General features: G+C 47.2%; 1 protein-coding gene across 2 annotated transcripts in view; it reads right to left on the bottom strand.

Moving 5' to 3' along the window:
* Nucleotides 1-14,410, bottom strand: part of LOC129827646 (serine/threonine-protein kinase WNK4-like) — a 77,526-nt gene that overhangs the window by 30,919 nt on the left and 32,197 nt on the right. For both annotated transcript variants that reach the window (XM_055888676.1, XM_055888684.1), the window contains exons 2-4: nucleotides 10,875-11,047; nucleotides 9,952-10,172; nucleotides 8,408-8,565 (exon numbers count right to left, since the gene is read on the bottom strand). In XM_055888676.1, coding sequence (XP_055744651.1) covers nucleotides 8,408-8,565; nucleotides 9,952-10,172; nucleotides 10,875-11,047 — 552 coding nt within the window. The remainder of the gene's footprint in view (nucleotides 1-8,407; nucleotides 8,566-9,951; nucleotides 10,173-10,874; nucleotides 11,048-14,410) is intronic.

Genomic DNA, 14,410 nt, shown 5'->3' with positions numbered 1-14,410 from the left:
GCTGCCCCCAGGTGGTGAGGGTAGGTAACAACATCTCCACCCCGCTGATCCTCAACACTGGGGCTCCACAAGGGTGCGTTCTCAGTCCTCTCCTGTACTCCCTGTTCACCCACGACTGCGTGGCCATGCTCGCCTCCAACTCAATCATCTCATTTGCAGACGACACTACAGTGGTAGGCTTGACTACCAACAACGACGAGACGGCCTACAGGGAGGAGGTGAGGGCCCACGGAGTGTGGTGTCAGGAAAATAACCTCACACTCAATGTCAACAAAACAAAGGAGATGATTGTGGACTTCAGGAAACAGCAGAGGGAGCAGCCCCCTATCCACATCGATAGGACAATAGTGGAGAAGGTGGAAAGTTTTAAGTCCCTCGGCGTACACATCACGGACAAACTGAAATGGTCCACCCACACAGACAGCGTGGTGAAGAAGGCGCAGCAGTGCCTCTTCAACCTCAGGAGGCTGAAGAAATTCGGTTTGTCACCAAAAACACTCACAAACTTTTACAGATGCACAATCGAGAGCATCCTGTCGGGCTGTATCACCGCCTGGTACGGCAACTGCTCCGCCAACAACCGTAAGGTTCTGCAGAGGTTCTGAGGTCTGCACAACGCATCACTGGGGGCAAACTACCTGCCCTCCAGGACACCTACACCACCCGATGTCACAGGAAGGCCAAAAAGATCATCAAGGACAACAACCACCTGAGCCACTGCCTGTTCACCCCGCTATCATCCAGAAGATGAGGTCAGTACAGGTGCATCAAAGCTGGGACCGAGAGAGTGAAAAACATCTCAAGGCCATCAGACTGTTAAACAGCCATCACTAACATTAAGTGGCTGCTGCCAACTACTGACTCAACTCTAGCCACTTGAATAATGGAAAAATGTATGTGTATAAGGTAGTTGTTGTGAAATTGTTAGGTTAGATTACTTAGATATTACAGTGAGAGACAGCGAGACAGAGGGAGAAATAGTGAGAAAGAGAGAGACAGCAAGACAGAGAGAGAGACAGCGAGACAGAGAGAGACAGCGAGACAAAGAGAGATAGCGAGACAGAAAGAGAGAGACAGTGAGACAATGAGAGAGACAGCGAGACAGACAGAGAGAGACAGCGAGACAGACAGAGAGAGCCAGCGAGACAGAGAGAGAGACAGTGAGACAAAGAGAGAGACAGCGAGACAGACGGAGAGAGACAGCGAGACAGACAGAGAGAGCCAGCGAGACAGAGAGAGAGACAGCGAGACAGAGAGAGAGAGACAGTGAGACAATGAGAGAGACAGCGAGACAGACAGAGAGAGACAGCGAGACAGACAGAGAGAGCCAGCGAGACAGAGAGAGAGACAGTGAGACAAAGAGAGAGACAGCGAGACAGACAGAGACTGCGCGACAGAGAGAGAGAGACAGTGAGACAAAGAGAGAGACAGCGAGACAGACAGAGAGAGACAGCGAGACAGACAGAGAGAGCCAGCGAGGCAGACAGAGAGACAGAGAGAGAGAGACAGCGAGACAGAGAACGAGACCAAGAGAGACAGCGAGACACAGAGAGAGACAGCGAGACAGACAGAGAGTGACAGCGAGACAGAGTGAGAAACAGCGAGACAGAGAGAGACAGTGAAACAGAGAGTGAAACAGCAAGACCGAGAGAGAGAGACGACAAGACAGAGAGCGAGACAGAAAGAGAGAGACAGCGAGACAGACAGAGAGACAGAGAGAGAGAGACAGCGAGACAGAGAACGAGACCAAGAGAGACAGCGAGACACAGAGAGAGACAGCGAGACAGACAGAGAGAGACAGCGAGACAGACAGAGAGTGACAGCGAGACAGAGTGAGAAACAGCGAGACAAAGAGAGAAACAGCGAAACAGAGAGAGAGACAGTGAAACAGAGAGTGAAACAGCAAGACCGAGAGAGAGAGACGACAAGACAGAGAGCGAGACAGAAAGAGAGAGACAGCGAGACAGACAGAGAGAGCTCCGTCTATGTTTGTTTCTCACAATCTTATTATTTTCTCTTTGACAGGGGTCTTTGTATTTTGAATTTGTATTTATTAGGGATCCCCATTAGCTGTTGCCAATGCAGCAGTTACTCTTCCTGGGGTCCAAACACATTAAGGCACTTACATTACATATAAAACAAAAGATAAAACAGTACAACATTTTTACAATGTACGTGTGTGTCGAGTACGTGTGTTAGTATGGTTTGCCTTGGGAGATGACCACTAAAACAGGGATATCTATGTCAATTATAACACCCTAATTAAATTCTCTATTCTTTATGTCTCTCTTCATCTCACCAATCTCCCTCCTCCCTCTCTTTGTCACTGGAAACAAGCGCTGAAACATAATAAACGACTAACCGGTGCACCACACATTGACTCTGTACCGGTACCTCCAGTACATAGCCTCGCTAGTTATATTTTACTGCTGCTCTTTAATTATTATTTTTTTGAATTTTTGAATTTTTGACTTATCTATTTTTGACTTGACACTTGACTCTTAAAACTGCATTGTTGGTTAAGTAAGTAAGCATTTAACTGTAAGGTCTACACCTGTTGTATTCGGCGCATTTGACAAATCAAATTTGATTTGATTTGACTTCAAACACAATCAGCATGAATAGAACATTTCTGAATCAGCGGCAGATCCTTTAACACCCCCACACCACAAACACACACACACAGAAAGGAAGTGCGTCAGAGCTCCTTATTGCCTGATGTGTGTTCGGTGTGTGTGGGCAGAAAGGAGGGACAGTGATGGTGTGGTGGCGTCCATGGCTCTGCTAGCTAATTATAACCCAGCAGTGGAGTAGAGGGATAGAGGAGGGGCTGTGGAGTTACAAAATCTACACAACACTGGCTGGTTGGGAGGCAGAAAATAGTAGAGGCTAGAGAGGGCCAGCGCAGGGGTGGTGGAGAGAGGGCCAGCGCAGGGGTGGTGGAGAGAGGGCCAGCCAAGGGGTGGTGGAGAGAGGGCCAGCCCAGGGGTGGTGGAGAGAGGGCCAGCCCAGGGGTGGTGGAGAGAGGGCCAGCCCAGGGGTGGTGGAGAGAGGGCCAGCCAAGGGGTGGTGGAGAGAGGGCCAGCGCAGGGGTGGTGGAGAGAGGGCCAGCCCAGGGGTGGTGGAGAGAAGGCAAGCGCAGGGGTGGTGGAGAGAGGGCCAGCACAGGGGTGGTGGAGAGAGGGCCAGCCCAGGGGTGGTGGAGAGAGGGCCAGCCCAGGGGTGGTGGAGAGAGGGCCAGCCCAGGGGTGGTGGAGAGAGGGCCAGCGCAGGGGTGGTGGAGAGAGGGCCAGCCCAGGGGTGGTGGAGAGAGGGCAAGCGCAGGGGTGGTGGAGAGAGGGCCAGCGCAGGGGTGGTGGAGAGAGGGCCAGCCCAGGGGTGGTGGAGAGAGGGCCAGCCCAGGGGTGGTGGAGAGAGGGCCAGCCCAGGGGTGGTGGAGAGAGGGCCAGCGCAGGGGTGTCTGTTCCCTCACACCCTCACTTTCTAACTAAAAAGGGAAACAGGCAATGTACCCCCATAGCAGCACAGGAGGGTTTTGGTGTTGTGGGCAGTACGTAGGAAGTTGGCAATGTACGGATTAGTCTGACTCTCCCATTGCCTTTAATTGGCCCTCAAGATGTCATTGCATGGAGTCAGGTCATGTTCAATAAGGGGAAAGGGGGATACCTAATCAGTTGTACAACTGAATGCATTCAACTGAAATGTGTCTTCTGCATTTAACCCAACCCGTCTGAATCAAGGCATGGTAAGACCTTGTTCACCCCATAGTTGGACCCCATGTTGAAAACAATATGACTGCCACTCAGTGAAGACTGTGCACTTAGGTATGGGGCTTCAGGCAATGACTTTCAATCACACCTCCCATTACTGTGATGTAAACGTCACCATACCACACAGACCTACTGAAATCCCACAAGCCTCTTAGCTTTATCCTCTCAGCAATTGTTCCAGAAAGTTGAATGAATGGCTCAGTGGCGCTTGAGATCTACTCATTTGATTCAACAAGATTCATCACAGAGGTGACTCTCGCCATTCAGTCATTTGTTACTCATTGGACAATTGATAGAGGGAGGGTAAGGGGGTAAACCCTAGTGACTTCTTGTTTAATGGTAATATGTTGTGTGGGGGAACGACAAAGGTTCCTGGAATTCCTAGAATCCTACAATGCAATTTTCTCCTTACCATGTGAAACCACGAATGTGTTGAGGTTGTTGGTAGGATCAATGGGAATGTATAATATTCTGTATTCTGCACATTGAATGAACATACACTATATTTGCAAAAGTATGTGGACACACCCCTTCAAATTAGTGGATTCGGCTATTTCAGCCACACCCATTGCTGACAGGTATATAAAATTGAGCACATAGCCATGCAATCTCCATAGGGAACATTTGCAGTTGAATGGCCTTCCTGAAGAGTTAAGTGACTTTCAACCTGGCACTGTCATAGGATGCCACCTTTCCAACAAATCAGTTTGTCAAATTTCTACCCTGCTAGAGCTGTCCTGTCAACTGTAACTGTTGTTATTGTGAAGTGGAAACATCTAGGAGCAACACCGGCTAACCACGAAGTGGTAGGCCACACAAGCTCAAAGAACGGGACCGCCGAGTGCTGAAGTGTGTAAAAATCGTATGTCCTCGGTTGCAACACTCACTACCGAGTTCCAAAATGCCTCTGGAAGCAACGTCAGCACAATAATTGTTCATCGGGAGCTTCATGAAATGGGTTTCCATGGCTGAGCAGCAGCACACAAGCCTAAGATCACCATGCGCAATACCAAGCGTCGGCTGGAGTGGTGTAAAACTTGCCGTCACTGGACTCTGGAGCAGTGGAAATGCGTTCTCTGTGATGTAACCCCATCAAACACCTTTTGGGATGAATTGGAATGCCAACAGCAAGCCAGGCCTAATCGCCCAACATCAGTGCCCAACCACACTAATGCTTTTGTGGCTGAATGGAAGCAAGTCCCTGCAGGAATGTTCCAACATCTAGTGGAAAGCCTTCCCAGAAGAGGTTCTGGATGTTATAGCAGCAAAAGGGGGACCAACTTCATATTAATACCCATGATTTTGGAATGAGATGTTCGATGAGCAGGTATCCACATACTTTTGGTCATGTAGTGTATCTATTATTGAGTAGATAGTACACAGTCAATACATGCCTCTTTTTCAAGATAACAAAGGGGCACATTTGGAAATAAAACTTCAGTGAGTGACTTAAGTTAGTGTACATTAACGTTTAAAATTGGGATTCCCCCCAGAAAGGATTACTGTAACCTGTATGCCACTCCTTGAGTATACCTCTTTAAACACCTGCCTTAGTACTGTTGTCTTAGGGAAGGTCCTGTGTATCCAATTGGTACTGTACTGTATATAGCTGGCACAAGCTATCCTATCCTAGGAAGTCCCTAGGTGGCTTTACAGGTACATATCCTTAGCCAATTAGAGTACATTCTTATGAGGACCACCTTACAATCATAGATTTTATGACGACTTTTAACAGGCCAGTAACCTCCATAGATACACCGCAGTAAACTGGTAGTACCTACTTTTTAAGAGGCGCAGCGGGCATCCGCTAACGCCTTGGTCACAAGGCTGTGTCTGTCTCCTCACACACTCAGTCAGACCACAGCACAGAGACGGCTTTGAAGAGTTGGAGGAGTGATGCTGGGCCAGTTCTGCTCACCGTATCAATGTCCTTTGTCAGCGGCGGCAACCCCTCGTCAGCTGACGCACTGGGTAATGTTCTGCTTCTGTAAGAACTTCTGTAAACTTCCAGACAAGACAGTGTTACTGTCCAAGTTAACTTGCTGTAGGTGTATTGGCTAAAGGATTTACTCTGTTGTTTTTGAAAGTTACTTGGGGGCACTGTCTTGGCTTTTGTGCACCCACACACTGGCGTCATTCCGCCGCCCACACACATGCTCATACTGATACACGTTCACACACAGACACAAATACACAGACACACACAGACACACACAGACACACACAGACACACACAGACACACACAGACACACACACACACACACACAGACACACACACACACACACACACACAGACACACACACATTTCAACGAATGTGTCTGAGAATGCGCAAACACACACAATACACACTCGCAGACATGCAAAACACACACACACACACACACACACACACACACACACACACACACACACACACACACACACACACACACACACACACACACACACACACACACACACACACACACACACACACACACAGGAATGAAGGAGGACAAAGCTTTTACACCTACTTGAAAAGGCAATGTATCTCACCTGAAGGAAAAGCAAATAATTTCTGTGCAGACACCATATAATATCTCATCTCACACGTCACACAGCACAGGGGAAACTTGAGCCATATATAATATCCACTGTTTGTCCTGTTGGTGAAGGCTACTAAACATGACAGTGATATCATTCCAGCAATAGACCACTTTGTTCCTCTTTCACCATCAGGTAAACAAAGATATACAGCTCTCCTATCATAGCATAAATATATAGCTCTGAGAAAGGGAACAAGATCATTTGATGACACAGACATTGTCATAAAATGATGTCAGTCAGTTGCCAAGTGTAGGAGCAGAATGGTGGCCATTTGCTGTAGTCTAAGTAATAATCTACTATTCACTTCCTTTTTAGGTCAAGCCCCATGGCTGAATTAGAACTGTGATATGTACGAAGCATGGAGATCCTTATCTGCTGAGGTCAACACAAATAAGAAACAACAGTGCAAGTAAGCATGTAAGTCTGAATACAGAGGCTGGCTGGAGAACGTCTGAATACAGAGGCTGGCTGGAGAACGTCTGAATACAGAGGCTGGCTGGAGAACGTCTGAATACAGAGGGTGGCTGGAGAGAACGTCTGAATACAGAGGCTGGCTGGAGAATGTCTGAAATCAGAGGCTGGCTGTAGAACGTCTGAATACAAAGGCTGGCTGGGGAGAACGTCTGAATACAGAGGGTGGCTGGAGAACGTCTGAATACAGAGGCTGGCTGGAGAACGTCTGAATACAAAGGCTGGCTGGGGAGAACGTCTGAATACAGAGGCTGGCTGGGGAGAACGTCTGACTACAGAGGCTGGCTGGGGAGAACGTCTGAATTTAGAGGCTAAGGGAGAACATCTGAATACAGAGGCTGGCTGGGGAACGGCTGTATACAGAGGCTGGCTGGGGAGAATGTCTGAATACAGAGGCTGGCTGGAGAACGTCTGAAATCAGAGGCTGGCTGGAGAATGTCTGAAATCAGAGGCTGGCTGGAGAACGTCTGAATACAGAGGCTGGCTAGAGAATGTCTGAATACAGAGGCTGGCTGGGGAGAACGTCTGAATACAGAGGCTGGCTGGGGAGAACGTCTGAATACAGAGGCTGGCTGGAGAACTGCTTTTGTGGTTCTGGCAGAAAACCCATAACGGAGTGAGAGCCTTGCTTCCTCAAAGCTATAACACTCCTTTGGACTCTAGCACTAAATACTGCTTATGTTGTTCCAGGGCTGTAGCGTGCTCAGACACACACACACACATACATACAGCTAATACGTGGGTTCTTACTGCGTCAATCAAGTTGGAAGAGCTGCATGTAAATTAATCCACGACGTGCATGATCGTCCTTGGGGATTTCAGTTTGTTTGGCCAAATGACCGCAAAGAAATCCAGAATTGTGGAGTGGAGTAAAAGACTTTTAAAGCATAATTCCAATTCCAGTAATTAGCAATCAAGTCCGAGCCCTTCAGCTCTTCCAAATCTGGTCGTTACGGTGTAACAACTGATTATAGCAGTGAAAGAGAGGCGTCCATTTGGTAAATACCATTATAGCTCCACAGAGACCCTGTAATTGACTCTGCTGAGGAGAAATGTCACAGCAACATTGCATAGAATGAGAGATGGTAGATTAGCATTAGTGGTGTGATAAACACTCAGTAACAGAGATAACAGGGTTGGGTACAAAGTGGGGGTTTCTATTTTAGGAGACCGGATGGGATGGAAGTGTGGCATTCACAATGAAGAGAGACCTACAAAATGCTCAATTGAGAGTATGTAATTGAGAGTGTTTTTGTGTCACATTAGTGATGCAGAGCAAGCAACTTCAAAAGAAAGACTGAGAGGGGGGTGGATAGAGAAAGAGAGAACAGCAGTTAGTTGAAAGGAACAAGAGATGATGATGTTGTTGCACGCCTTTTGAATGTCTCTTTCCTGCTTACCTCTTCCCAGAGGCAAGCAGCACTACACTGAACAAGTGGTGCTGTCAAACTGCAAACTGCAACCAGAAAGATGGCCAAGTTTCTCTTCAGATCTGACCGACATCTAGCGAAACAACAGACAAACTGAACAACATGGACTGGACACAGAATCCACCAGAGACAGAGAAATCCACTCACGCTGGTGACTTTACGGTAGATCTGGGCAGCGTTCTGGCACTCAGAGTAGGGGTACTCAGACGTGGTCATCTCAAGCATGCACATCCCAAAGGCATAGACGTCCACCGCCTCATCATACTTCTCCTCGTACATCTCTGGAGCCATGAACTCAGGAGTCCCTACAGAGATGGGGGGTAGAGTGAGGTGAGGAGAGGGTTTAATGGTAGTGGTTATGAGAACGGCGCAAAATCTGGTCCTACTTCACTGACAACTGCAGTTACACTTCACAATACAGTGGCTTTATTCATTCTCCCTTTGACCACTTTGGAACAAGTAGCCAACTGTGTGCCTTGTAATACAGTGTGGAAAATGTGTATTGGCAACAAACTGTTCTGGTATTCATTTACAGTACAAGTGTATTCAAATGGAAAAAAATAATCAAGGCAGTTGTCACGACTCCCACCGAAGGTGGCTCCTCTTCCTGTTCGGGCGGCGCTCGGCGGTCGTCGTCATCGGTCTACTAGCTGCCGCCGATCCCTTTTCCCTTTTCTGTTGGTTTTGTCTTATTGGTTACACCTGTTTCTTGTTTAGGTTTTTAGTTGGGCTATTTAAGCCGGTAAGGCCCGCCTGCTCTTTGTGCGGGCTTATTTTTCCTCTGTGTATGTTTGTGGTAGTGTGTTTCCCTTTGTTTTTCCTCCGGACTGGTCCTGGTTTTGGGCCGGTCTTGTATGTGCGCCCGGTATTGGCGTGAACATTCTTCTCTGTGCCGGAATAAAACATTGTTCTGTACCTTCTGCTTCCTGCGCCTGACTCCGCACCCACTACGCCTAAAGTGCGTTACAGCAGTACAGAAACAATGCAGGAGGTAATCAAAAGATAAGTTATTTATTGATACAACACAAAATCTTATACTAGCGTGATAATGTAAAACAAATGTTAAACGTCTGTAGGTTTGAAGGTTCCCAAATGGGACTTAGATGACCCACACTATTAAAAAGTCACTGAGACCAAACACTGTGATAGCAGTGAGATAGATTAGAACATGTTGGGCAGCCGTGCTGACGTCACTACAAAGACTAGCCGTCATGCACCATGACAGTATAAATATAAACACCTAGCCAAATAAATAAACACAGTGGCCAGCCTAAAACATGGCATTGAAGGCTTTATTTACAGTTGCTCCAGTTTAAGGTCGCACCACACTAAAGGGACAGCAGTACACAGGTAGCAGTGGGACTGGGACTCTATTTGACACTGAGTGATTGCCACTGGAAGGTATGATTTATTCATTGAAATATTGAATAACCGTTTCACACAATACTGCATCTCTGTAATAACATTTTAAAAAGACATTAAAGCAAATAGCAAAGAGTAAGTGTTGTAGGTGGCAAAACGTTTTAACATCCTATATGAGGTTTCAACTATTACGTACGTCTCACTTTAAAACTTTAGTAGTATCCTACATTGAGAAATATTTAATAGTCACAAGGTCTAGAATAGATCCCTGATGCACTCCATCATGCTGAGTGTCAGTTGAAGTGGATGTGGATAGTTGGGAGACTCACCAATGACACTCTTGGCGAACGAGGCACTCTTTAGTGTGGCCAGGCCCAGATCGCCGATCTTGACGGAGCCTGTGGGGCCGGTGATGAAGATGTTGTCACACTTGAGGTCCCTGTGGATGATGGGCGGGTTGCGGGTGTGGAGGAAGTGGAGGCCCTTCAGGATCTGGTGGCTCCAGCGCTGCAGCAGCTTCAGCTTCATCTCCTTGAACCTCTTCAGGTACCTGCAGGGTGAGGCTGATATGAGCTATACATGCGGCCTATGCAGGACTCAAACCCACAACCCTGGTGTCCAACCAACAAAGAGATTGGACCCATGGGGTACAACAGTACAAGTGTTACTAAGTTACAGAGCACCACAGACCAGGGGTGCTCACACTGAATCTGAGAGCCTGTGGATGAGGTAGCATTTTCCATTCCATCTGTCTCTGGAAACAATTTTCTCCTGTCATGCTCAAATTGAGAGTGACACTTAATTTCGACAGATGTTAGCCACACCAATTCAGTAGATTCACTAACATGAACAGAAGAAAGCATATCTGCTTTGAGTCTTTTGCACACCCTTTTACAAGGAGATGACGTAGGAAAATGGCACATACTTTTCCCCATCTGCTATTTACTCAGGCAGTGGGGATGGACTTAAAGGGATAGTTTGGGATTTTGGCAATGAAGAGCTTTATCTATTTTCCGAGAGTCAGATGAACTCATGGAAACCATTTTTATGTATATTCCTCCAGTATGAAGGAAGTTAAAGGTAGTTTTGTGAGCCAATGCTAACTAGCTTAGCACAAAGACTTTAAGTCTTTGGGTACAGCTAGCATACTTTCAGTCTTGGTGCTAAGCTAGTTAGCATTGGCTTGTGAAACTACCTCTAACTTCCTTCAAACTGGACGTAGATACATACAAATTGTATCCCTTTTTCTCACGTCTTGAGGGTGCCTGACGTCATGAGCTCGGTGACCAGAAGGATGCACTTGTGGCCCTTGCAGTTGTCCTTCCAGGAGTCGTAGAAGCGGACGATATTGGGGTGCTGCAGCCCCTTCAGCATCTCCACCTCCTCACTGAAACGCTGGCGCTCCACCTTCGTCAGCCTCCGCGTCTGGAGAAGGAAGAGGAGAATACATTATTATAGTGGTGAGACTGTTCACATAGTAGGTTATAGACGTACAATAGAGTAGACACAAATATAGCATTAAGAGAGGGAAGAAGGGAATACATTGTTATATACAGAAGTATTGAAAATAGAGGTTAAATGGACGAGACACAAACATACAGTATATAATACACAATGTACAGGCCAATGCTAAGTCATCTATTATGCAACGATGCAAATGTATCTAGGCCCCTCAATGTAATTATAGGGGGCTGGGTTTCATTGCATAAGGTTACACAATCATGTGAGTTTACTGCATAATACTTGCAGATGAACAGATATAGCTTTAAATATATATACAAAAATCTAGATGTGAATAGATGACGGTATTGATACAGTAGCCAGTACTCTAACTATCAGCCTGTGGTGGGAGGAGACGTAAAAGACCAGTGCCAGAGACCAAAGAGGAAGAGCTGTGCCAAGCCAGAAACCTGCCATCCCCAGCCCTCTCATGAGGCACGCATTACTCTACCAGGGGCTTGGAAACACTGACGCGTAACAGTTCTCTAATGGTACCAAGTGTTCTCTAGCTTCAATGTTGTTGGAGGGGGTTAGAGCAGAGTTTTCAGAAATCAATGCATCAACTATAGAGAAAAGGAAAGTGATTGTTTCAGAGAGGTTTAGCAGCGTGTGTTTGTTTGTGTTTCCAAAATGATGGATGGGGTTTTTACACACGACAACAGCCCCGCCGGTTGTTTTCAGCACAAAGCAACAGAAGCCTCTCTCTCACTCTCTCTCCCAGGAGACAAGTGCTGTTGGAGACCAACTGTCCACACTCACTCTAAAGATTACGCAACAATAAGACGGGGATATCAGGCCAGTAGTTCTCACTGCCCTCTGCTGTCCCACTCAGAACACAGGCTGTCCTACTGCATGCCTGCTCTGTCCACAAACACCAAGCTGTCATTTTCTGTCAAGTGTGCTGATCCAGGAGCCAAGCTCACAACAACAAGGAGCACTATTGGTAGAATTTGGCACCCGGGCATCGTGACACTAACGCACAGTGACAGTGCAAAGTGGGTGCCAAAGTCAACCTGAATGAGGGCTGTCCTGTTTACAGCACACACTAGGGCCATTTTACTAAGTTCACAGAGAGCCAAGATGATGCGGGATGTCCAACGATGCCACCTAGCTTATGTAAGAGTGGCAATGGGAGAAGGTCATGACTGGCTGGTGGGGGGATGGAGGGGTGATGGGGGTAGAGAGCAGGGGGTTGATTTCTTCCTTCACTGGACAACCTATTTTTGGGTTTGCCGCCTCCAGGAATGAACCCCACATAAAGAAAAACAGCTGTGTGAGGCTCCTCACTCAATCACTTCATCTCACTCTCCCTATCTCTCTAGATCTCTTTCAACCCACCAGGAACGGATTTGGTGATCAAACACCAGCCAGTGAAATTATTTAGTAGGGAGCCGTCAGAAGCAGCATATGGTCTCACAAGGGGTCTGAGGATCTCATCTCGGTACCTAATGGCAGTCAGGCTACCTCTGGCAAGCACATGGAGGGCTGTGCGGCCCCACAAAGAAATGCCACCCCACACCATGACTGACCCATCGCCAAACCGGACATGCTGGAGGATGTTGCAGGCAGCAGAACGTTCTCCACGGCGTCTCCAGACTCTGTCACGTCTGTCACGTGCTCATGTGCTCAGTGTGAACCTGCTTTCATCTGTGAAGAGCACAGGGCGCCAGTGGCGAATTTGCCAATCTTGGTGTTCTCTGGCAAATGCCAAACGTCCTGCACGGTGTTGGGCTGTAAGCACAACCCCCAGCTGTGGACGTCGGGCCCTCATACCACCCTCATGGAGTCTGTTTCTGACCGTTTGAGCAGACACATGCACATTTGTGGCCTGCTGGAGGTCATTTTGCAGGGCGCTGGCAGTGCACCTCCTTGCACAAAGGCGGAGGTACCGGTCCTGCTGCTGGGTTGTTGCCCTCCTACGGCCTCCTCCACGTCTCCTGATGTACTGGCCTGTCTCCTGGTAGCGCCTCCATGCTCTGGACACTACGCTGACAGACACAGCAAACCTTTTTGCCACAGCTCGCATTGATGTGCCATTCTGGATGAACTGCACTACCTGAGCCACTTGTGTGGGTTGTAGACTCCGTCTCATGCTACCACTAGAGTGAGAGCACCGCCAGCATTCAAAAGTGACCAAAACATCAGCCAGGAAGCATAGGAACTGAGAAGTGGTCTGTGGTCACCACCTGCAGAATCACTCTTTTTTTGGGGGTGTCTTGCTAATTGCCTATAATTTCCACCTTTTGTTTATTCCATTTGCACAACAGCATGTGAAATTTATTGTCAATCAGTGTTGCTTCCTAAGTGGACAGTTTGATTTCACAGAAGTGTGATTGACTTGGAGTTACATTGTGTTGTTTAAGTGTTCCCTTTATTTTTTTGAGCAGTGTACATACAGGATGGCTCACTTCTTAGGATAAATTGTACAGATCCTCTTCTGTCAGTTGTTTTGCATGGAGTTGGCTGTCAACATTGTAATGTAAAAATGTTGGGTCGCTGTCTAAGAAAAAAATGAATGGCTGTATTCATCAGAAAATGCTATTTCTGTAATAGTGTCAAATCACTGTTCGGCTCCAAATAGAGATATGTAGAGTATACTGTAGCTTGTGGGCTGCTATGACGATCTGACCACAGACTAGCCAAACAACATTGGGTCTTATCTGCCTATAGAAAGAGGTGCACTCCGCGCCTGTTCCTGGACCTGCTAGTTTGAGTATGACTTATCTAACAGGAAACTGAGCTTTATTTTCTGTTGAAAGTGAATGGGAGCGAGGGGAGCTCACTGGCTCCATAACTCAAATAAAATACTGCTCACATTTGATTAGGCCTTTCAAAGTTGTGGTTTAATATACCTAAGTCCTGCTGTGCCAAACTTGACCAGGACAAAGTCAAGCTTTTAGGAGGGAAAGATCTTTAAGAACGAGAACAGTGCCCAGGAGCTATGAGAGAACGTCAGAATTCAGCCCAAAATGCCCTGGCTATAGACACTGGCTAGTGTCCACCAAAGGAACCAATACTAAGGAGAATGCTTGCTGGATTAACAGTAGCTTTGGGGAATGTTTTCTGTCAATGCATACAGAGTGGATAAAGGGTCTATGTCTGAATCATTAGCAGGAGATCAGTCCAAGTGGCTGTGGTTTCTCAGTCGTTTTTTTCTTGGATGACGGTGCTGTTGAACACATTCCGGCAGAAAGATGCCAAGAGCACACAGGGTTTTTTCTGCATAGAAAAGTCTTGGCGGGCCGCCTATGTCCAAACAGTAATTTTCCGTATGGAAAAACGTTTTTT

The sequence above is a fragment of the Salvelinus fontinalis genome, chromosome 2 (genome assembly GCF_029448725.1).
Source record: "Salvelinus fontinalis isolate EN_2023a chromosome 2, ASM2944872v1, whole genome shotgun sequence".
NCBI lineage: Eukaryota > Metazoa > Chordata > Actinopteri > Salmoniformes > Salmonidae > Salvelinus > Salvelinus fontinalis.
Note: the sequence above shows the minus strand (reverse complement) of the source record. Positions and strands in the feature narration are given on the sequence as shown.